The sequence below is a fragment of the Mustelus asterias genome, chromosome 10 (genome assembly GCF_964213995.1).
Source record: "Mustelus asterias chromosome 10, sMusAst1.hap1.1, whole genome shotgun sequence".
NCBI classification, from domain to species: Eukaryota; Metazoa; Chordata; class Chondrichthyes; order Carcharhiniformes; family Triakidae; genus Mustelus; species Mustelus asterias.
In genome coordinates this window covers 1,001,177-1,024,917 of record NC_135810.1, presented here as the reverse complement: position 1 = coordinate 1,024,917, position 23,741 = coordinate 1,001,177, and the positions used below count along the sequence as shown (strand labels likewise).

Here is a 23,741-nt window from a genome sequence, read left to right as displayed (position 1 = left end):
GGGTGCGGCGAGGGCTGTAATTGATACAGTGAGGGTGGGGTGGGGACTGTAATTGATACAGTTAGGGTGGGGCGGGGGCTGTAATTGATACAGTGAGGGTGGGGCGAGGGCTGTAATTGATACAGTGAGGGTGGGGCGGGGGCTGTAATTGATACAGTGAGGGTCGGGTGGGGACTGTAATTGATACAGTGAGGTTGGGGCGGGACTGTAATTGATACAGTGAGGGTGGGGTGAGGGCTGTAATTGATACAGTGAGGGTGAGGCGAGGGCTGTAATTGATACAGTGAGGGTGGGGTGGGGACTGTAATTGATACAGTGAGGGTGAGGCGAGGGCTGTAATTGATACAGTGAGGGTGGGGTGGGGACTGTAATTGATACAGTTAGGGTGGGGCGGGGGCTGTAATTGATACAGTGAGGGTGGGGCGAGGGCTGTAATTGATACAGTGAGGTTGGGGCGGGGGCTGTAATTGATACAGTGAGGGTGGGGTGGGGACTGTAATTGATACAGTGAGGTTGGGGCGGGACTGTAATTGATACAGTGAGGGTGGGGTGAGGGCTGTAATTGATACAGTTAGGGTGGGGCGGGACTGTAATTAATACAGTGAGGGTGGGGCGGGGACTGTAATTGATACAGTGAGGGTGGGGCGGGGACTGTAATTGATACTGTGAGGGTGGGGCGGGGACTGTAATTGATACAGTGAGGGTGGGGCGGGACTGTAATTGATACAGTGAGGGTGGGGCCGGGACTGTAATTGATACAGTGAGGGTGGGGCGTGGACTGTAATTGATACAGTGAGGGTGGGGTGGGGGTTGTAATTGACACAGTGCGGGTGGGGCGGGACTGTAATTGATACAGTGAGGGTGGGGCGTGGACTGTAATTGATACAGTGAGGGTGGGGCGGGACTGTAATTGATACAGTGAGGGTGGGGCGGGGGCTGTAATTGATACAGTGAGGGTGGGGTGGGGACTGTAATTGATACAGTGAGGGTGGGGTGGGGACTGTAATTGATACAGTGAGGGTGGGGCGGGGGCTGTAATTGATACAGTGAGGGTGGGGTGGGGACTGTAATTGATACAGTGAGGGTGGGGTGGGGACTGTAATTGATACAGTGAGGGTCGGGCGGGGACTGTAATTGATACAGTGAGGGTGGGGCGGGACTGTAATTGATACAGTGAGGGTGGGGCGGGGACTGTAATTGATACAGTGAGGGTGGGGCGTGGACTGTAATTGATACAGTGAGGGTGGGGTGGGGACTGTAATTGATACAGTGAGGGTGGGGCGGGACTGTAATTGATACAGTGAGGGTGGGGCGAGGGCTGTAATTGATACAGTGAGGGTGGGGCGGGACTGTAATTGATACAGTGAGGGTGGGGTGAGGACTGTAATTGATACAGTGGGGGTGGGGCGAGGACTGTAATTGATACAGTGAGGGTGGGGCGAGGGCTGTAATTGATACAGTGAGGGTGGGGTGAGGGCTGTAATTGATACAGTGAGGGTGGGGCGGGACTGTAATTGATACAGTGAGGGTGGGGCGGGGGCTGTAATTGATACAGTGAGGGTGGGGTGAGGGCTGTAATTGATACAGTGAGGGTGGGGCGTGGACTGTAATTGATACAGTGAGGGTGGGGCGGGGGCTGTAATTGATACAGTGAGGGTGGGGCGGGGACTGTAATTGATACAGTGAGGGTGGGGCGGGGACTGTAATTGATACAGTGAGGGTCGGGCGGGGACTGTAATTGATGGGACAAAAACATAAAGGAAATGGAACTGATAAAGGCTTGTAGTGGAGCTTTGTTTATTCATTCGTGGGACATGGGCATCACTGGCTGGCCAGCATTTATTGCCCATCCCTGGTTGCCCTTGGAGGGCAGTTGAGAATCAACCACATTGCTGTGGCTCTGGAGTCACGTGTAGGCCAGACCGGGTAAGGACGGCAGATTTCCTTCCCTAAAGGACATTAGTGAACCAGATGGGTTTTTCCCACAATCGGGCAATGGCTTCATGGTCATCAGTAGATTCTTAATTCCAGATATTTTTTATTGAATTCAAATTCAAGCATCTGCTGTGGCGGGATTTGAACCCAGGTCCCCAGAACATTGGTTGAGTTTCTGGATTAATAGGCTGGCGATGATACCACTGGGCCATCGCCTCCCTTGAAGGCGTCTTGGTGTCCGTGAAGAGATTGGAATGTGTGAATGGCGGAACGAAGGTGCAGGGTGTAAGATTGCAGCAGATGGCTGGCGGGGGTGGGGGGGAGGGGGTGGGAGGGGGTGGGAGGGGGAGGGGAGCGGGGGGAGGGGGAGGGGGAGGGGGCAGGGGGTGGGGGGGAGGGGGTGGGAGGGGGAGGGGGGAGGGGGTGGGGGGGAGGGGGTGGGAGGGGGAGGGGGAGGGGAGCGGGGGGAGGGGGTGGGGGGGAGGGGGTGGGAGGGGGAGGGGAGCGGGGGGAGGGGGTGGGGGGGAGGGGGTGGGAGGGGGAGGGGAGCGGGGGGAGGGGGTGGGGGGGAGGGGGTGGGAGGGGGAGGGGAGCGGGGGGAGGGGGTGGGGGGGAGGGGGTGGGAGGGGGAGGGGAGCGGGGGGAGGGGGCGGTGTGTAACAAGATGTAGACCAGGATTTCAGAGGTGGAAGAATGTAAATGGGTGAAAAGAAGAAATGAAATCACATGAATGGAGATGTGGAGGAGAGAGTTCACGCTCTGAAGTTGTTGAACTCAATGTTTAGTCTGGAAGGCTGTGAAGTGCCCAATGGGAAGATGAGGTGCTGTTCCTCCAGTTAGTGTTGGGGTTCACTGGAATATTGCAAAAGGCCGAGGACGGACATGTGGACAGGAGAGCAGGACGGTGTTGAAGTGGCGGCAGGAGGTCTGGGTCCCGCTTGCAGACGGACCGAAGGTGATCAGCAAAGCGGCACCCAGTCTGCGCTTGGTCTCTCCGATGTAGAGGAGACCACATTGGGAGCAGCAAATGCAACAGACCAGATTGAAGAAGGTGCCCGTGAAGCACTGCTTCATCTGGAAGGGGTGTTTAGGACCTGGGACGGTGAGCAGGGAGGAAGTAAAGGGGCAGGTGTTGCACCTTCTAACACTTGCATGGGAAGGTGCAGTGGGAAGGGGGTGAAGTGTTGGGTGTGATGGAGGAGTGGACCAGGGGGTCCCGGAGAGAGCTGCCCCTGCGGAATGCTGACCGGGGGAGTGAGAGGAGGATGTGTTGAGTGGTGGCATCATGCTGGAGTTGGCGGAAATGGCGGAGGACGATCCTTTGAATGCGGAGGCTGGTGTGGTGAAAAGTGAGGACGGGACACTGAGGACTGAGATTTTATTTCTGTTAATCTCATCAACAAAGATTGAAAGGGTGCAGAGGAGGTTTATCATAGAATCATAGAAACCCTACAGTGCAGAAGGAGGCCACTCGGCCCATCGAGTCCGCACCGACCACAATCCCATCCAGGCCCTACCCCCACATATTTACCCACTAATCCCTCTAACCTACGCATCTCAGGGGCAATTTTAACCTGGCCAATCAACCTAACCCGCACATCTTTGGACTGTGGGAGGAAACCGGAGCACCCGGAGGAAACCCACGCAAACACGAGGAGAATGTGCAAACTCCACACAGACAGTGACCCAAGCCGGGAATCGAACTCGGGACCCTAGAGCTGTGAAGCAGCAGTGCTAACCACTGTGCTACTGTGCCGCCTACCATTTACAAGGATGTTGCCTGGATTGAGAGGCATGCCTTATGAGGATAGGCTGAGGGAGCTCAGTCTTTTCTCCTTGGAGAGACGTAGGATGAGAGGAGACCTAATAGAGGTATATAAGATGTTGAGAGGCATAGATCGGGTGGACTCTCAGAGGCTTTTTCCCAGGGTGGAAATGGCTGCTACGAGAGGACACAGGTTTAAGGTGCTGGGGGGTAGGTACAGGGGAGATGTTAGGGGGAAGTTTTTCACACAGAGGGTGGTGGGCGAGTGGAATCGGCTGCCGTCAGTGATGGTGGAGGCAAACTCAATAAGGTCTTTTAAGAGACTTCTGGATGAGTACATGGGACTTAATAGGATGGAGGGTTATAGGTAAATCATAGAAATCATAGAAACCCTACAGTGCAGAAGGAGGCCATTCGGCCCATCGAGTCTGCACCGACCACAATCCCACCCAGGCCCTACCCCCACATATCTTACCCGCTAACCCCTCTAACCTACACATCCCAGGACTCTAAGGGGCAATTTTTTTTTTAACCTGGCCAATCAACCTAACCCGCACATCTTTGGATGTAGGCCTAGAAGGTAGGGATATGTTCGGCACAACTTGTGGGGCTGAAGGGCCTGTTTTGTGCTGTAGTTTTCTATGTTTCTATGTTTCTAAATCAGATGGATTTACCTTTAACATAACTGTTAGGCGGCAGGACAACTCATGTGGGCCAAGTCACATGTGCCAATCTCCAGAAACACATTTTGCTGTTGATTATAATTTACTCTGCCTATTCCTCTGATGACAAAGACACAGCAAGACCCCATAGATAACAGAGGAGACTTGTTTATGTGGTTTTTTTGTGGAGATGGTTGCAGGAGGAATATTGAGCAGGAAACCGAGAGAAAGAACATGGTGAAAAAGTGCAGCCAATTTGTGAGAGTGAGTTCACACCAGTTGATCAGCTGAGCGGTCTGTTCATCTGTTTTGGCGGATTCACTTGGCGGTAGAATGTTGGCCAAGACACTGTGAGAGCTCCACTTACCTTCAAAACATCCCAAAGAATCTTCAATACCCATACGAGCAGCACAAAGACCAGGGGCTGTGGGCCAAGGGCTGGTCAAAGGGATTATGTGGGAATTCAGGCGTTCCTCCAATGCTGCTGCAGACTCGATGGTCTGAAGGGTCTCTGCTGCACTCGATGATTCAAACAGACTTTGGTTTAACATTTCATCCAAAATAGAACATCTATAACAGTGCGGCACTCCCTCAGTATTGATCCTCTGGCAGTGCAGCACTCCCTCAGTACTGATCCTCTGACAGTTCGGCACTCCCTCAGTACTGATCCTCTGACAGTGCAGCACTCCCTCAGCACTGACCCTCTGACAGTGCAGCACTCCCTCAGCACTGACCCTCTGACAGTGCGGCACTCCCTCAGCACTGACCCTCTGACAGTGCAGCACTCCCTCAGTACTGACCCTCTGACAGTGCAGCACTCCCTCAGTACTGACCCTCTGACAGTGCGACACTCCCTCAGTACTGACCCTTTAACAGTGCAGCACTCCCTCAATACTGACCCTCTGACAGTGCGGCACTCCCTCAGTACTGACCCTCTGACAGTGCGGCACTCCCTCAGCACTGACTCTCTGACAGTGTGGGACTCCTCAGCACTGACCCTCTGACAGTGTGGCACTCCCTCAGTACTGACTCTCTGACAGTGCGGCACTCCCTCAGTACTGACCCTCTGACAGTGCGGCACTCCCTCAGTACTGACCCTCTGACAGTGCGGCACTCCCTCAGTATTGACCCTCTGACAGTGCGGCACTCCCTCAGCACTGACCCTCTGACAGTGCGGCACTCCCTCAGCACTGACCCTCTGACAGTGCGGCACTCTCTCAGTACTGACCCTCTGACAGTGTGGGACTCCTCAGCACTGACCCTCTGACAGTGTGGCACTCCCTCAGCACTGACCCTCTGACAGTGTGGCACTCCCTCAGTACTGAACCTCTGACAGTGCAGCACTCCCTCAGTACTGACCCTCTGATAGTACAGCACTCCCTCAGTACTGAACCTCTGACAGTGTGGCACTCCCTCAGTACTGAACCTCTGACAGTGCGGCACTCCCTCAGTACTGACCCTCTGATAGTACAGCACTCCCTCAGTTCTTTAGCTGTTTTTGTAATTCTACAATTATTCATCTCATAGAGTCATGGAGGTTTAAAGCATAGAAAGAGACCCTTCGGCCCAACTTGTCCATGCTGCCCTTTTTTTGACTCCTAAGCTAATCCCAATTGCCCGCATTTGGCCCATATCCCTCTATACCCATCCTACCCATGTAACTGACTAAATGCTTTCTAAAAAACAAAATTATACCCGCCTCTACTACTGCCTCTGGCACTCGTTCCAGACACTCACCACCCTCTGTGTGAAAAAATTGTCCCTCTGAACCCTTTTGTATCCCTCCCCTCTCAGCTTAAACCTATGCTCTCTAGTTTTAGACAATTCCCTACCTTGGGGAAAAGATATTGACTATCTAGCTGATCTGTGCCCCTCATTATTTTATAGACCTCTATAAGATCACCCCTCAGCCTCCTACACTCCAGAGAAAAAGTCCCAGTCTATCCAGCCTCTCCTTATAACTCAATCCATCAAGTCCCAGTAGCATCCTAGTAAATCTTTTCTGCACTCTTTCTAGTTTAATAATATCCTTGCTATAAAAGGGTGACCAGAACTGTACACAGTATTCCAAGTGTGGCCTTACCAATGTCTTGTACAACTTCAACAAGATGTCCCAACTCCCATTTTCAATGTTCTGACCAATGAAACCAAGCATGCCGAATGCCTTCTTCACCACTCTGTCCACCTGTGACTCCACTTTCAAGGAGCTATGAACCTCTACCCCTAGATCTCTTTGTTCTGTAACTCTCCCCAACGCCCTACCGTTAACTGAGTAAGTCCTGACCTGGTTCGACCCACCAAAATGCATCACTTCATATTTATCTGCACCCATTAGTTGGTGAAAATCAGGGTGTTAACTGGAGACATTGGTCGGACTCCAATTCTCACATTGGAAGTGGGTTTCTGTGCTGGAAATGGCCCTATTTGTCGTTGCGACATGTGGTATATCGAGCACTGAGTGGGGTCTGTAACTGGGCTAAAATGGTGATTTTTGATAATGTTACAAGCTGCTACAGGGTGTCAAACAAAACTGACCACCTTGGCTCTGAACCAGCAGCCGGAAGCCAGCTTCTGTGTGAAGTATGCTCCAAATTGCGAAACAATGGAATTCTCCTGAGAATGTCTGGATTGTATAATCCTCTGCCTGTGTGGAAGGGAGTCACTCTCTCGGCCAACTTTTACACAGACCAGCCGGATTTTTAATAATAGCTCGATTTCCAGGGACAGATGTTATAATATTCCATTTCTGTTTTTAGCCCATTTCCGTCATTCGGACAATTCACTGCTTCCAGAATTAAACACCATTCCCCGTCTGGGGATTTGTAAATGGGTCACAGTACCAATAGCCTTCATTTATGTAGCGACTTTGACCCAATAAGTAATGTCCCAGGGTGCTTCAGTGACAAGCTTTCGGCCACCATCTGACATTGAGCCACATGGAGAGAGATTCAGAAAATAACCTGACCAGAGAGTAGGCCTGAGGAGCCTACGGGAGAGTGAGACAGAGAGCCAGAGAGGTTTGGGGAGAGAATTCTGGAGCATGGGACCCAGAGACCCAGGCAGCTGAAGGCACAGCCGCCAATGGTGGAGTGATTACATCCAAAATGTACAAGAGACTGAAATAGGAATGGTTTCCAGGACTCGAGATACTTAACGAGAAAGGAGAGACCACAGAGGCATCTGAGGCCCTTTTAGAGAACACCAGATACTGAGAAAAGTTGATCTTTCTCTACACCCTAGCTATAACTGTTACACTACATTCTGCACTCTCTCCTTTCCTTCTCTATGAATGGTATGCTTTGTCTGTATAGCGCACAAGAAACAATACTTTTCACTGTATATTAATACTTGTGACAATAGTAAATCAAATCTTTGAGAATCCCATTCGCTGAGAATACCATCCCCTTGGAATGTGGGAGGGAGAGGAGCCTGAGGTAGCGGTACATATTGGTACCGCCAAGGGGTCATGAAAAGGGAGTACAGGGAATTAGGGAGACAGCTGAGAAAGAGGAAAGCAAAGGTAGTAATCTCAGGATTACTGCCTGTGCCACGGGAAGGTGAGGGCAGGAATGGAATGAGGTGGAGGATGAATGTGTGGCTGAGGGACTGGTGCAGGGGGCAGGGATTCAGGTTCCTGGACCATTGGGACCTCTTTAGGGGCAGGGGTGATCTGTATACAAAAAACGGGTGGAACTTGAATCACAGGGGGACCAATATCCTGGCCGGTAGGTTGGCTAAGGCTACTGGGGAGAATTTAAACTAGATAGGTTGGGGGGAGGGGAGCTAGAAGAGTTGACTAGGATCAAGGAACTAATTGATGGGGGGGAGGATGCAGGGGTAAGGGGAATTACAAAATTAATGGTAGAGGAGAGGGTGCAAGTGAATGAAGGCGGTAATTTAGATAAGGGAGTAGAGGGAGAGGGTGTTCGCGACTCATCAAAGCGGGTCCAGATAAAAGCTGGAATAAGGACACTTTGCCTGAATGCACGAAGCATTCGGAACAAGGTAAATGAGTTGATGGTGCAAATCAGCACAAGTGGGTACGATCTAGTGGCCATTACAGAAACGTGGCTGAAAGGTGACCAGGACTGGGAGATGAATATCCAGGGGTATCAGGCATTTAGGAAGAATAGACAGGAAGGAAAAGGTGGTGGGGTCGCGCTATTAATAAGAGATAATATCAGGGTAGTACTGAGGGATGACATAGGCTCTGAGGAACAAAACGTGGAATCATTATGGGTAGAGATGAGGAATAGTAGAGGGAGAAAGACACTAGTAGGTGTGGTATATAGGCCCCCAAATAATAATGTTGAGGTAGGGAGGGCTATAAACAAGCAGATAAGGGATGCGTGTAAAAACGGAACGGCAATAATCATGGGGGACTTCAACATGCACATTGACTGGCAGACTCAAGTCGGTAAGGGTGGATTGGAGGAAGAGTTCTTAGAATGCTGTCGGGATAGTTTCCTTGAACAGCATGTTACGGAACCGACGAGGGAACGAGCTATTTTGGATCTGGTATTGTGTAACGAGGTAGGTAGAATTAAGGATCTTATTGTGAAGGACCCTCTTGGGTCTAGTGACCACAATATGGTCGAATTTCTGATTCAGATGGAAGAGGAGAAAGTTTGGTCCCAAACCAGTGTCCTCTGTTTGAACAGAGGGAAATATGATAGGATGAGGGATGAATTGGCTAAGGTAGACTGGGAGAGCAGGCTGGCAGGTAGGATAGCTGAGGAACAGTGGAGGATTTTTAAGGAGATCCTTTTCAGTTCTCAGCAAAAATATATTCCAGCAAAAAACAAGGATTGTAAGAAAAGGGAGAACCAGCCGTGGATAATGAAGGAAATAAAGGAGAGTATTAAAATAAAAACAGCTGCGTACAGAGTGGCCAAAAATAGTGGAGAAACAAGTGATTGGGAAAAATTTAAGAAACAACAAAGAGAGACTAAGAAAGCGATAAAGAAAGGAAGGATAGACTATGAAGCTAGGCTAGCAATTAATATAAAAAATGATAGTAAAAGTTTTTATAAATATATAAAAAGGAATAGAGTGGCTAGAGTGAATGTTGGACCCTTGGAGGACGAGAGGGGGGAGTTAATAGTGGGAAATGAGGATATGGCTGAGTCTTTAAATAAGTTTTTTGTGTCGGTCTTCACGGTGGAGGACACAAATAGTTTGCCAAATATTAACGATAGAGGGTTGGCAGCAGGAGAAATACTTAATACAATTAATGTTACCAGAGAGGCAGTGCTGGGTAGACTAATGGGACTGAAGGTGGACAAGTCCCCGGGTCCAGATGGAATGCATCCCAGGGTATTGAAAGAAATGTCAGAGGTAATAGTGGATGCGTTAGTGATTATTTATCAAAACTCGTTGCATTCTGGGGTAGTGCCGGTTGATTGGAAAACGGCTAATGTTACGCCGCTGTTTAAAAAAGGAAGGAGACAAAAGGCGGGTAACTATAGGCCGGTCAGCTTAACGTCTGTAGTAGGGAAAATGCTGGAATCCATTATTAAAGAGGAGATAGCAGGGCATCTGGATAGAAATGGTTCGATCAAACAGACGCAGCATGGATTCATGAGGGGAAAGTCGTGCTTGACGAACATGTTGGATTTTTATGAAGATGTGACTAGGGCGGTTGATGGAGGAGAACCGGTGGATGCGGTGTTTTTGGATTTCCAAAAGGCGTTTGATAAGGTGCCCCATAAAAGGCTGCTGAAGAAGATTAGGGCACACGGAGTTGGGGGTAGTGTGTTAAAGTGGATTGGGGACTGGCTATCCGACAGGAAGCAAAGAGTCGGAATAAATGGGTGTTTTTCCGGTTGGAGGAAGGTAGCTAGTGGCGTGCCGCAGGGATCGGTACTCGGGCCGCAACTATTTACCATTTATATAGATGATCTGGAGGAGGGGACGGAGTGTAGGGTAACGAAGTTTGCAGACGACACAAAGATAAGTGGAAAAGTGAATCGTGTGGAGGACGGAGAAGATCTGCAGAGAGATTTGGACAGGCTGAGTGAGTGGGCGAGGATATGGCAAATGGAGTATAACGTTGAGAAATGCGAGGTTATACACTTTGGAGGAAATAATAACAAATGGGATTACTATCTCAATGGAAACAAATTAAAACATGCTACCGTGCAAAGGGACCTGGGGGTCCTTGTGCATGAGACGCAAAAGCCCAGTCTGCAGGTACAACAGGTGATCAAGAAGGCAAATGGGATGTTGGCCTATATCGCGAGGGGGATAGAATATAAAAGCAGGGATGTCTTGATGCACCTGTACAGGGCATTGGTGAGGCCGCAGCTGGAATACTGTGTGCAGTATTGGTCCCCTTATATGAGGAAGGATATATTGGCATTGGAGGGAGTGCAGAGAAGGTTCACCAGGTTGATACCGGAGATGAGGGGTTTGGATTATGAGGAGAGGCTGAGGAGATTGGGTTTGTACTCGTTGGAGTTTAGAAGGATGAGGGGGGATCTTATGGAGACTTATAAGATAATGCAGGGGCTGGATCGGGTGGAGGCGGAGAGATTCTTTCCACTTAGTAAGGAAGTTAAAACTAGAGGACACAGCCTCAAAATAAAGGGGGGTCGGTTTAAGACAGAGTTGAGGAGGAACTTCTTCTCCCAGAGGGTGGTGAATCTCTGGAATTCTCTGCCCACTGAGGTGGTGGAGGCTACCTCGCTGAATATGTTTAAAGCGCGGATGGATGGATTCCTGATCGGTAAGGGAATTAAGGGTTATGGGGATCAGGCGGGTAAGTGGTACTGATCCACGTCAGATCAGCCATGATCTTATTGAATGGCGGGGCAGGCTCGAGGGGCTAGATGGCCTACTCCTGCTCCTATTTCTTATGTTCTTATGGAATACCAGATGCTGAGAATCCAATTCGCTGAGAGTCCCAGATACTGAGTGCCTGTTTGATGTGGGCAGGTCATTTCTGGCTGGTTGGATTGTGTCCTTGGAAAGTTGCTCAGGAAATACGATCTTCACAACAACTGAACAAATGGAACGGTTCAGCTCCAAGGCAGACGGAAGTTTCTCAATGTTTAAAACCTCCGATTTGTACATTGTGTCCACAGACAGGAGAGCTGCACAATGCAAATTGGAAATTTATGACTGAATTGAAATTCCTGATGGAGGGGCAGCTGTTGGGGAACCAGTGTGAGCCAGGAGAAAGGCTGAGAACATGGGAACACTTTCCCATCCCAGTCCCTCGGGTCCTCATCTGCAATGCAGGAACCTTGGCAAGCAGTCACATGGAGGTGCTGACAACTAGAATCCGCACTAATACAGGGAAGGGATCGGAATGGGGATTATAGCATTTCGTAATTCGGAGATACACGGATAGATCGGGTCAAATCCAGATACTCCCAGATAAATCCTGCAAGGAGATCTCCCATGGGAGGGAATCTATGAAGTGTCTCCCCTGCAATTGACAGCTGAGAGCACATTGCTTACAGATATCAGAGAGGGGAGGCCCAGAGAGGGGGGCCCAGAGAGGGGGGGCCCAGAGAGGGGGGGCCCAGAGAGGGGGGGCCCAGAGGGGGGGGGGGGGCAGAGAGGGGGGGGCAGAGAGGGGGGCCCAGAGAGGGGGGGCCCAGAGAGGGGGGGCCCAGAGAGGGGGGCCCAGAGAGGCGGTCCCAGAGAGGGGGGCCCAGAGAGGGGGGGGCCCAGAGAGGGGGGGCCCAGAGAGGGAGGCCCAGAGAGGGGGGCCCAGAGAGGGGGGGCCCAGAGAGGGGGGGCCCAGAGAGGGGGGCCCAGAGAGGGGGGCCCAGAGAGGGGGGCCCAGAGAGGGGGGGCCCAGAGAGGGGGGGCCCAGAGAGGGGGGCCCAGGGGGGGGCCAGAGAGGGGGGGCAGAGAGGGGGGGCCCAGAGAGGGGGGGCCCAGAGAGGGGGGCCCAGAGAGGGGGGCCCGAGAGGGGGGCCCAGAGAGGGGGGGGCAGAGAGGGGGGCCCAGAGAGGGGGTCCAGAGAGGGGGGCTTGGGAGAAGGGTGAGAGAAGTGGGGGACTCGGCCGGGGGGGGGGGGGGGGGGGGGAGCGGGGAGGGATTGGGGTGGGGGAGAGAGGAGGGGGGCTCAGAGGGAGGGGTGAGAGGTGGAGTGGTGAGGGGGGTGGCGAACAGAGGGAGGGGTGAGGGAGGGAGGGGGTCTCAGAGGAAGGAGGGGTCAGAGGGAGGGGGCCAGAGGGAGGGGGTCTCAGAGGGAGGGGTCTCAGAGGGAGGGGGTCTCAGAGGGAGGGGTCTCAGAGGAGGGGGGGTGTCAGAGGGAGGGGGGTTTGGGGGAAGGGGCCAGAGGGAGGGGTCAGAGGGAGGGGGCTCAGAGGGAGGGGTCTCAGAGGGAGGGGGTCTCAGAGGGAGGGGTCTCAGAGGAGGGGGCTTGGGGGAGGGGGCTAGGCCATGGTGTCCGCTTGCTGCTGAGTTTCTCAGCCTGGCACTCCCTGTCTCACAGCTGTGCAGTGAGAATGGTTACTGGGGATCTCTGCCGCTCCCTTCCCCCTGGTACCGAGTTCAAAGCAACTCACCTGAAAGGATTAAAGAAAGAAAGAGCTTTGTGGTTAGAGTGGCTTTGGTTTTAGCGAGTGTATTGGCCAATCAGACTGAGGGGCCGGGTTGCAGAGTTCCAGCACTGGGGCGGTTGTGAACTTTCCCTGTTTGTGTGCGGTTCCCGCTGCTTTATTTACTCCACATTCCCTGCTCACAGCTGTGGCCAATAAAACAAGAAGCAGAAGGAACACGGATTGGCAGCTGCCCAGGAAGAGGCTCCCTGAATCTGGACGGATGAGTCTCCTCCAGTTCCCTGGAGTACATGAGGTTTATTTGTAGAAGCTTCACAGTGTGCTGTTATAAAGGCAGAGCTTTCCCACAGCATTCCCAGAGGAATCCCACAGAGAGAACTTTACCTGGAATCCCCATTCACCCATTCAAAGTTCACATCAAAACTGCCCAGTTGTTGTTACCCAGAGTTTTAAGTTGTTAATACATGGGGTAACAGTAAAACTCTCTTGGCCACTTCACTCACACAAGGAAACCCTCCTGTAATTCCTGGCACTAACATCCCCTTTTCCTGAAATTAACTTTCCAGCTTGCTGCTGTGAGGTATGGTTTAATATCGTTCACAGCTGGTCTGTATTACTGGGTGAAATGAAACTCACTCCCATCACTAAAAACCTTGAGTAAAGAACATTGTTCCATTCCCCCGCTGCCCTTCCACTCATATTCCCAAACCATCCGGAAACATTTGATTTTTATTCCGGACTGCGGTTCGTATCATAATTCTGACTAAAATAAGAGGATTGGCTGAATCCCGGCTGAAGCAGCCCCTCCCTCGATGCACAGTCTGTGCCCGGTTTTCAGAATGAGACAAATCCATTCTGTAAATCTGCCCAGATTCTGCACATTGTTCACGATCCGACAGGAAGTTCGGTTAATCCAGTAACAATCCTTGGATAGATCACACTTAGAGAGCACAGCTCTGCTCACCAGATTATAAACAGCATCCAGAGGCACAGGGCAGGGAGCAGAGAGGATTTACAAGGATGATTGGAGAAGTGTGTGGTGAGAGATATCAGGACATACCTGGGCAATTTTCCACATTGTTGGGTAGATGCCAGTGTTGTAACTGTACTGGAAGAGCTTGGCTAGGGGAGCGGCAAGTTCTGGAGCACAAGTCTTCAGTACTGTTGCCGGAATGTTATCAGGGCCCATTGCCTTTGCAGTATCCAGTGACTCCAACCGTTTCTTGATATCACGTGGAGTGAATCCAATTGGCTGGAGACTGGCATCTGAGATGCTGGGGACCACTGGAGGAGGCCGAGATGGATCATCCACTCGGCACTTCTGGCTGAAGATTACTGCAAATACTTCAGCCTTTGGCACTGATGTGCTGGGCTCCTCCGCCATTGAGGATGGGGATGTTTGTGGAGCTTCCTCCAGTGAGTGTTTAATTGTCCATCACCATTCACAACTGGATGTGGAAGGACTGCAGAGCTTAGATCTGATCCGTTAGTTGTGGGATCGCTTAGCTCTGTCTGTCACTTGCTGTGTATGCAGTCTGGCAAATCGTTCTGTTCGGTAGCATCGCCAGGCTGACACCTCATTGTTTTGAATAGCATGTGTAGCTCCTGGCATTCCCACCTGCACGCCCTCAGCACTGACCCTCTGACAGTGCGGCACTCCCTCAGCACTGACCCTCTGACAGTGCGGCACTCCCTCAGTACTGACCCTCTGACAGTGCGGCACTCCCTCAGCACTGACCCTCTGACAGTGCCGCACTCCCTCAGCACTGACCCTCTGACACTGCGGCACTCCCTCAGTACTGACTCTCTGACAGTGCGGCACTCCCTCAGTACTGACCCTCTGACAATGCAGCACTCCCTCAGTACTGACCCTCTGACAATGCGGCACTCCCTCAGTACTGACCCTCTGACAGTGCGGCACTCCCTCAGCACTGACCCTCTGACAATGCGGCACTCCCTCAGTACTGACCCCCTGACAGTGCGGCACTCCCTCAGTACTGACCCTCTGACAGTGCGGCACTCCCTCAGTACTGACCCTCTGACAGTGCGGCACTCCCTCAGCACTGACCCTCTGACAGTGCGGCACTCCCTCAGTACTGACCCTCTGACAGTGCGGCACTCCCTCAGTACTGACCCTCTGACAGTGCAGCACTCCCTCAGTACTGACCCTCTGACAGTGCGGCACTCCCTCAGTACTGACCCTCTGACAGTGCGGCACTCCCTCAGTACTGACCCTCTGACAGTGCGGCACTCCCTCAGTACTGACCCTCTGACAGTGCGGCACTCCCTCAGTACTGACCCTCTGACAGTGCGGCACTCCCTCAGTACTGACCCTCTGACAGTGCGGCACTCCCTCAGTACTGACCCTCTGACAGTGCGGCACTCCCTCAGTACTGACCCTTTGACAGTGCGGCACTCCCTCAGTACTGACCCTCTGACAGTGCAGTACTCCCTCAGTACTGACCCCTGACAGTGCGGCACTCCCTCAGTACTGACCCTCTGACAGTGCAGCACTCCCTCAGTACTGACCCTCTGACAGTGCGGCACTCCCTCAGTACTGACCCTCTGACAGTGCGGCATTCCCTCAGCACTGAACCCTCTGACAGTGCGGCACTCCCTCAGTACTGACCGTCTGACAGTGCGGCACTCCCTCAGTACTGACCCTCTGACAGTGTGGCACTCCCTCAGTACTGACCCTCTGACAGTGCGGCACTCCCTCAGTACTGACCCTCTGACAGTGCAGCACTCCCTCAGTACTGACCCTCTGACAGTGTGGCACTCCCTCAGTACTGACCCTCTGACAGTGTGGCACTCCCTCAGTACTGACCCTCTGACGGTGCGGCACTTTGACCACCCCATGTGGCTGGGTGTTTTGTTGAAGTGGGCGGCTGCCCCCCGGTGCTGAGCAGGAGCTGCAATATTTGCTGTGGGGATTCTCAGCTCCCTGGTCTTCCATCGCCACCTCATGGAATCACCAATAATTGCAGCTTGGGAACGCTCACAAACATCCTCATTTTCAATTCCAATTGAACAAATCTTTCATCTTTTGCTGAAAATGCATTGATTTTGTTGCCGAATCCAGGCTCCACTCACTGACCCATAAACAGACAAAATCTGCAGCGAGATCACATCACATCGGGGCAAATGTCCCAAAGCTTTAAGGAGGAGAGAGAGAGGGAGCAAGCGAGAGAGACAGAGAGGGAGGGAGGTGGAGAGGTTTGTTTTTAAGTAAAGTTTATTTATTTGTCATAAGTAAGGCTGACATTAACACTGCAATGAAGTTACTGTGAAATTCCCCTCGTCACCACACTCCAGCGCCTGTTCAGGCCAATCCACCTAACCCGCACATCTTTGGACTGTGGGAGGAAACCGGAACACCCGGAGAAAACCCACGCAGACACGAGGAGAATGTGCAAACTCCACACAGACAGTGACCCGAGGCCGGGAATCAAACCCGCGCCCCTGGCGCTGTGAGGCAGCAGTGCTAACCACTGTGCCACTGTGCCACTGTGCCACTGTGCCAGAGGGAGTTCCAGAGCTTCGGGCCAGCCCTGGAGGCTTGGCCAATGGCGGCACGATGGGAATTGGGAATGGTGGAGAAGCCAAGAATTGGAAGAGCTCAGAGATCTTGGAGTGTTGTGGGGCTGGAGGAGATTGCAGAGATTAGGGAGGGCGCGTGGTTCCAGAGGGATTTGAAAACAAGGAGCTTTGCTGCCGAATCCCTTTGATTTGATAAACAGAATTTCAGGTTATTGTAAAGTGAAGGAGTGACTGAGGGCACCCGGAGAGTTACTGAGAGTTATGCATCAGGACCTTATCATCAAATCAAACAGGTGAATGCAAGTCCCTGGACTCACTAAGACAACGCCTTGAGACTTAGATTTTAATGGGTGAAGTATATTTCGTTCTGAAATTCTTGATTTTGATTTGATTTATTATTGTCACATGTATTAGCATACAGTGAAAAGTATTGCTTCTTGTGCTATACAGACAAAGCATACCATTCATAGAGAAGGAAAGGAGAGAGTACAGAATGTAGTGTTACAGTCATAGCTAGGGTGTAGAGAAAGATCAACTTAATATAGGGTAAGTCCATTCAAAAGTCTGACGGCAGCAGGGAAGAAGCTGTTCTTGAGTCGGTTGGTACGTGACCTCAGACTTTTGTATCTTTTTCCCAATGGAAGAAGGTGGAAGAGAGAATGTGAAGTGCGTGGGGTCCTTGATTATGCTGGCTGCTTTGCCGAGGCAGCGGGAAGTGTATTAATCTATTGGTGATAATGACAAATAAAGGGACTAAATACCTTCCTTACCTGATATTGCAACAAAGACACAAAATATTTCCAGACATTGGGCAGTGTGAAGATATTGTAAACTCAGTGAACTCTGAACATTGTTCAGCGTTGCTCAGTCTGAGACTGGGGAGCACAGCTTCATCCCATTTCTAACCACGTGGATTAGGCCCCCAGAACAACACAGACAATCCACCTGAGTTCCTGCAGCAACTTCCATATCGCCTGCCCATGTCAAAGCAACTCACAGCCAATCAGACGCTTGTCAAGTGTAGGCACTTCTATAATATAGGAAACATGGCAGCCAATTTATTCACAGAAGATCCCACACACAGTCATGTGACCATTGACTTGTCTCCAGAGTCTCCCTGTATCTGGAGTCTTCCTGTATCTAAGTCTGTCCGGAGTCTCCCTGTATTTGGAGTGTCCCTGTATCTGGAGCCTATCTGGTGTATATCTGGAGTCTCCCAGTATCTGGAGTCTATCTGGAGTCTATCTGGAGTCTATTTGGAGTCTATCTGGAGTCTATCTGGAGTCTATTTGGAGTCATTCTATTGTTGCTGCTATAAAATATGTGGCCATCCGCCTATTGACAGATTTATTTGTTTTCAGGGTCGCCCGGGTGTCCCAGGTCGTCAGGGACCTCAGGGTCCACACGGCCCTCAGGGGCGGCAGGGGGTCTCTGGACACAAGGGAGCGAAAGGCGACAGAGGCAAAGTTGGGTTCAGCGGACAAACTGGAGACAAGGTGAGTGAAAGAATCGTTTAAACCAATCAAAAGACAAGAAATGAAGAGCCCACAGTTTCAATGTTGACCCCAGTGAATTCAGCACAAAAATTAAACAGACAATTAAACAGACATCTCCTCATTGCATTCCTAACAGCAGCTAATTAAACATCAAATTCATGAGGAATCAAAGTTAAACTCTGAGTTTCAAATGGAGAGTGGGTCCCGGCTGTAGCCAATGGGACAGAGGGATTTGCTCAGAGATCTTATGCTCAATAACGTCCATGGAATAGATTTCAGTCCAGGACAATTGGATCAGCGAGAGGGGAAAGGTCAGAGTTCACCCCCAAACCCCCAGTGATGGAGAGACTGTTACCCCATTACTCGGCCCAGCAGGACACCCCTCTCCCCCCCATACCCAAAAACCCCTCCAGACTTCCCCAGTCAGGTGGCTCAAAGGGAGAGTTTAGGAAGGTGGGGTTTTTTGGGATTTTTTTTGGGAGGGTGGGATTATTTTTGGGAGGGTGGAGGTTTTTTTGGGGAGTGATTTTTTTGGGAGGAATTCCCACCCGAGTCCAGGACCTCCTCCCAGATTTGCCCCTCGTTGATGCCAGGGAGGGGCAGGTGACTTTTGCCACCTCCCTGACTCCCCCTCCCTCTTGGACCTTGTTTATGGAGACAGTATCCCAGTTTCCCAAATCCCTGCCTTTCCAACGCCATCTCGACATAATTCCCCGAATTCCCAGACAAAACAACAGAGAGATTTTGGGATAACCTTGGTGGGAATTCCGATGTCCATTCTGAAGCCTCTGTGGCCGGTTAACCCCCTTCCCCATTCTTAGAGAGGCAGCCACCCCTATTGTTGGACTGTTCTCTCCATTGGCCAGTCTTGTTGGGACGGGGCACCCTGGGGTGAATGAGGGAGTGACAAATACGCACCCCTACACCCCCCACCAAAATTGACAACCCCAGAGTCCCTTGCTCCCAAGCTGAGTGAGACATCAGTCGCAGCTTAGAGACCTGGAGTGGGATTTTACAGCCGCGCTCAACCCGAGACTGGAAAATCCCACCTGAGGCCAATGGACCTTCCCATTGTCCACCCCTCGCTCTGATTCCCGTAGCGAGCAGGACAGAAGAATTCCGGCGCTGGAGTCAAACTGTTCCAGTGTCGGCTCCCAAATCTCAAATATTCCCGACAATCCCAGCACACATTCCGATCAGGAATGTCTGTGTGTAAATGCTCTCAAACTACCCTGGCCTGTGTCACTGTAACAGCAGCTAATGGGGATTGGGAAATAAAAGGGCATTAACCTTATCCAATCTGTTTTGTTTTTGTGTGTGATAGGGACCAATGGGAGTCCCCGGATTCGCAGGAACTGATGGAATACCGGTAAGTGTGAGAACCTTCTCTCCGTACAGGTCTCCTTGTTAAAACCCTGGGACTAATTATCACCCAAATCACCTCAGTCCGATCACCCCTTTAACTGGTTAAACTCACAGAGGCACAGACAAAGATTCTGTAACTGCCCTCACTATTTAACCCTTCAAACCCTGCATATCATCTGAGCTTCCCGTCACCCAAAAAAATTATTTCTTTGTGTCTATCGTAACAAGAAATTATCTGACCAATTCATTCAGAGATTCCTGGTGTGAATCCCACTCCCCCTCTGTGTGAGGAAATGCTTCCTGACATCACCCCTTGAACAGTTTGGCTCCAATCTGAAGGCTCTGCCCCCTTGTTCTGGACTCCCCCTGGCTGAGGAAATAATTTCTCTCTATCATAAGAACATAAGAACTAGGAGCAGGAGTAGGCCATCTGGCCCCTCGAGCCTGCTCCACCATTCAATAAGATCATGGCTGATCTTTTTGTGGACTCAGCTCCACTTACCCGCCCGCTCACCATAATCCTTAATTCCTTTACTGTTCAAAAATGTATCTATCCTTGCCTTAAAAACATTCAATGAGGTAGCCTCAACTGCTTCACTGGGCAGGGAATTCCACAGATTCACAACCCTTTGTGTGAAGAAGTTCCTCCTCAACTCAGTCCTAAATCTGCTTCCCCTTATTTTGAGGCCATGCCCCCTAGTTCTAATTTCACCCGCCAGCGGAAACAACTTCCCTGCTTCTATCTTATCTATTCCTTCATAATCTTATATGTTTCTATAAGATCTCCCCTCATTCTTCTGAATTCCAATGAGTATAACCCCAGTCTACTCAGTCTCTCCTCATAAGCCAACCCTCTCAACTCCGGAATCAACCTAGTGAAGCTCCTCTGCACCCTCGCCAGTGCCAGTATATCCTTTCAAATATCGAGCCTATCGAATCATTTAATCATCACGAACCCCTCAATTAGATCACCCCTTAATCTCCCAAATTGAAGGGATTACATGCTGAGACTCTGCAAACTGTCCAGTGACCCACAGCATCACTCTGGGGAATCTACACAGCCCCCTGTCCAAGGACAGAATTTCTTTACTGAGGTGTGGTGCTCAGGACTGGGCACACATACTCCAGATTGAGTCTGGACAGAGTTTTGTGTGAACTGCAGCTGGATTTTAATGAAAGGAGGTGTTTATTTTATAGATTTGAAGAGAGTTCCTCTGGTTTGTTACTCGGCAGGAACAGTCGAGCCACCTTCTCTTCACTGAGTGAATGATCTTGTGTTGTTTTAGGGTCACCCAGGACAGCCAGGCCCCCGGGGACCCCCCGGACACGATGGTTGCAACGGGACAAGAGGAGATGTTGGTGAAGGTGGAAGATCTGGATTCACGGGATTATCGGGAATTCCCGTGAGTGAATGTTACGGAAATAGAGCGTGTGCGGAATGAATAAGTTCCCCAGAACCGAGCGCAGCCTCAGTCAGGCTCCCTGCACTGCGACCTCAGAGTGTGAGCTGGCAAAGAATCACAGAATCTTCCAATACAGATGGAGGCCATTCAGCCCATTGTGCCCTGTGCTGGCTCTTTGGAAGATCTATCCAATTAGTCCCAGACGGTACAGTGTTAAACAAATTCTCTCCAATCAGAGGTTCAAGAAGGCGGCTCACCACCACCTTCCCAAGGGGCAGTTAGGGATGGATAATAAATGCTGCTCTAGCCAGCGACACCCACATCCCACAAATGAATAAAAATTACACTCCAACATTTCCCAATCAATTTTCTGATGTGCCGATGCAGATTCTAGACGCCAGGGACGCGATTCTCAAGCCTCACACACTCGAGGGCAAATCGCACTGGGGCTGGCGAATTGTGGGGAAGGGGCCATAGTGTGGTTAGTGCCAGCGAGAACCCGTCCCTGCCCCCGTGTCCCTGGTTCATGTCCAGCGAAGTCAGATTAGCAAATTTAAATGCACAGGGTTAGGTTTTTAATGGACTCGCCTGACTGCCGCCATTCCCCCACCGTCAGGCGCAGTGGAACCTGGCACCAATCACTATTGGTCTCCACAAATGGGGAGGGTGGGGTGTGGGGGGTGGGGGGTGGGGGGGGGGGGGGGGAGGTCTCGAGGGAGAGGCCGGAGGGGAAGGAGGTCAGGAGACCCCAGGCCTTATGTGGGGCTGCCCAGCCTCAGGAGGGGGCTTGTGATGGAGGCTGCCCTCCCCTCTCCCTCCCCTCTCCCTCCCCTCTCCCTCCCCTCCCCTCCCCCTCCCCTCTCCCTCCCCTCCCCCTCCCCTCTCCCTCCCCTCTCCCTCCCCTCCCCCTCCCCTCCCCTCCCCCTCCCCTCCCCTTCCCCTCTCCCTCCCCTCTCCCCCCCCCTCTCCCTCCCCCCTCCCTCCCCTCTTCCCCCCCTGTGATCTAACTCTGTTGAGTTTGGGGCTTCTCTCTCACAATTTCAATCCTCCCGCCAGCCTACAAATTGAGGCTGATTGGGGGATGGGCCAGTCAGCGATCATTGGGGCAAAGCTTCCCCTCCGAGGCCTTACCCACCCGGGCATCGATCGCTGAGTGGTCAAGGAGAAGGAGGAGCCCAGATGGAATCCCATTCCTACAATTACACCCTTGGAGTTTCAAACTCTTGTTGAATTTGTGAGGAATAAATGTGGGAGATACCTGAGGACCTTCAACGTCCTCGATCCGTTTACAAACTCGAATCTGACAGAGCCGAATTAATGGTGAAATCTTCTGGGTTTGAATGGCGCAGTGTCATTGGCGGAGGGTATGAGAGGCCACACGACCCCAAAAAGTTACTTATTTATCCTACACGTCACCGCTGCACAATGGGGTCAAATTCTGAAACTTATACCAAATACTGCGGATGCTGGAATCAGAAACAAAAACAGAAAATGCTGGAAAATCTCAGCAGGTCTGACAGTATCTGTGGAGAGAGAATAGAGCCAAAGTTTCCAGTCAGCGATCTTTCCCTTCGGAGAGATGTTTGTACTGTCAAAGGATTGGGGAAAGTCACAAGGAAAGGAACAACTGTGATAGGCTGGAAGGTGGGAGGGGTTAACGGGCCAGTGGGAATGATGGTGGGAAACGGGATGATCGGGAATGAGAGAGAGATCCAGAGGTGGATAAACGGGAAATAACAGACTCACTCCCCATTGGCTGGAATAGATGGGAATGGTGGTGAGGTTGAAACGAATGTTGAGACTAAACGAGGTGTGCGGCACGGTGGCACAGTGGCACTGCTGCCTCACTGCGCCAGGGACCCGGCTCCAATTCCCGGCTTGGGTCATTGCTTGTGTGGAGTTTGCACGTTCTCCCCGTGTCTGCGTGGGTTTCCTCCCACAGTCCAAAGATGTGCATGTTTGGTGGATTGGCCATGGTAAATTGCCCCTTAGTGTCAGGGGGACTAGCTAGGGTAAATGTATGGGATTATGGGGATGGGGCCTGGGTGGGATTGTGGTTGGTGCAGACTCGATGGGCTGAATGGCCTCCTTCTGAACTGTAGGATTCTATGAAATCTCTGGTTCACTGAGTTGTGAGTGGCCGTTGATGGTTTGTGTTCTGTTGTTTATCCAGGGGGTGCCTGGCAGAAAGGGGCAGAAGGGCGAACCTTTCCCCATCACAGCCGAGTGGAAGAGGTTTCAGGTAAGTTTCAGAATTGTCACGTGTTCCGTATGACAATGTGTCGTTTGTTCGTGAGGCTTTCCTCACGACACGTTCCTCATCATTTACTCCAGATTAATGAGCAAAAGGTGAGAGTGAGTGATCTGAAAAACAGGACGTAGATCCATAACAGTGCTACATGGGGATCCAGTGGTCTATAGCAGTGCTGTATGGGGATCCAGTGATCTATAACGGTACTGCATGGGGATCCAGTAATCTATAACAGTGCTGCATGGGGATCCAGTGATCTATAACAGTGCTGTGTGTGGATCCAGTGATCTATAACAGTGCTGTGTGTGGAACCAGTGATCTATAACAGTGTTGTGTGGTGATCCAGTGATCTATAACAGTGCTGCATGGGGATCCAGTGATATATAACAGTGCTGTGCAGGGATCCAGTGATCTATAAGAATTTTGGGTGTAAGTTCAGTGATCAAGTTATCTATAACAGGGCTGCATGTGGATCCAGGGATCTATTACATTGTTGTGTTTGGATCCAGTGATCCATAACAATGTTGTGATCCAGTGATCTATAACAGTTGTTCGGGGTTCCAGTGATCTATAACAGTGTGTGTGGATCCAGGGATCTATAACAATGCTGTGTGGGGATCCAGCAATCTACTGATCAATAACAGTTCTGTGTATGAATCCCAGATCTGATCTGGGTTTTTGTGGATCCGGTGATCTGCAGTTAATATTGAGCACCAGATCCCAATATCTCACCCAGAGGGCAGTGTGATTCACAATCTGTCCAGCTCCTTACCTCAGGAATTTGAGCAATGATGTGGAGATGCCG

At 51.2% G+C, this 23,741-nt stretch overlaps 1 protein-coding gene across 1 annotated transcript in view; it reads left to right on the top strand.

Annotated features, from left to right (window-relative positions):
* The window catches only part of LOC144499982 (uncharacterized), a 173,721-nt gene that overhangs the window by 112,032 nt on the left and 37,948 nt on the right, over nucleotides 1-23,741 (top strand). The window contains exons 6-9 of the mRNA XM_078222719.1: nucleotides 17,783-17,917; nucleotides 19,242-19,286; nucleotides 20,569-20,685; nucleotides 22,859-22,927. Coding sequence (XP_078078845.1) covers nucleotides 17,783-17,917; nucleotides 19,242-19,286; nucleotides 20,569-20,685; nucleotides 22,859-22,927 — 366 coding nt within the window. The remainder of the gene's footprint in view (nucleotides 1-17,782; nucleotides 17,918-19,241; nucleotides 19,287-20,568; nucleotides 20,686-22,858; nucleotides 22,928-23,741) is intronic.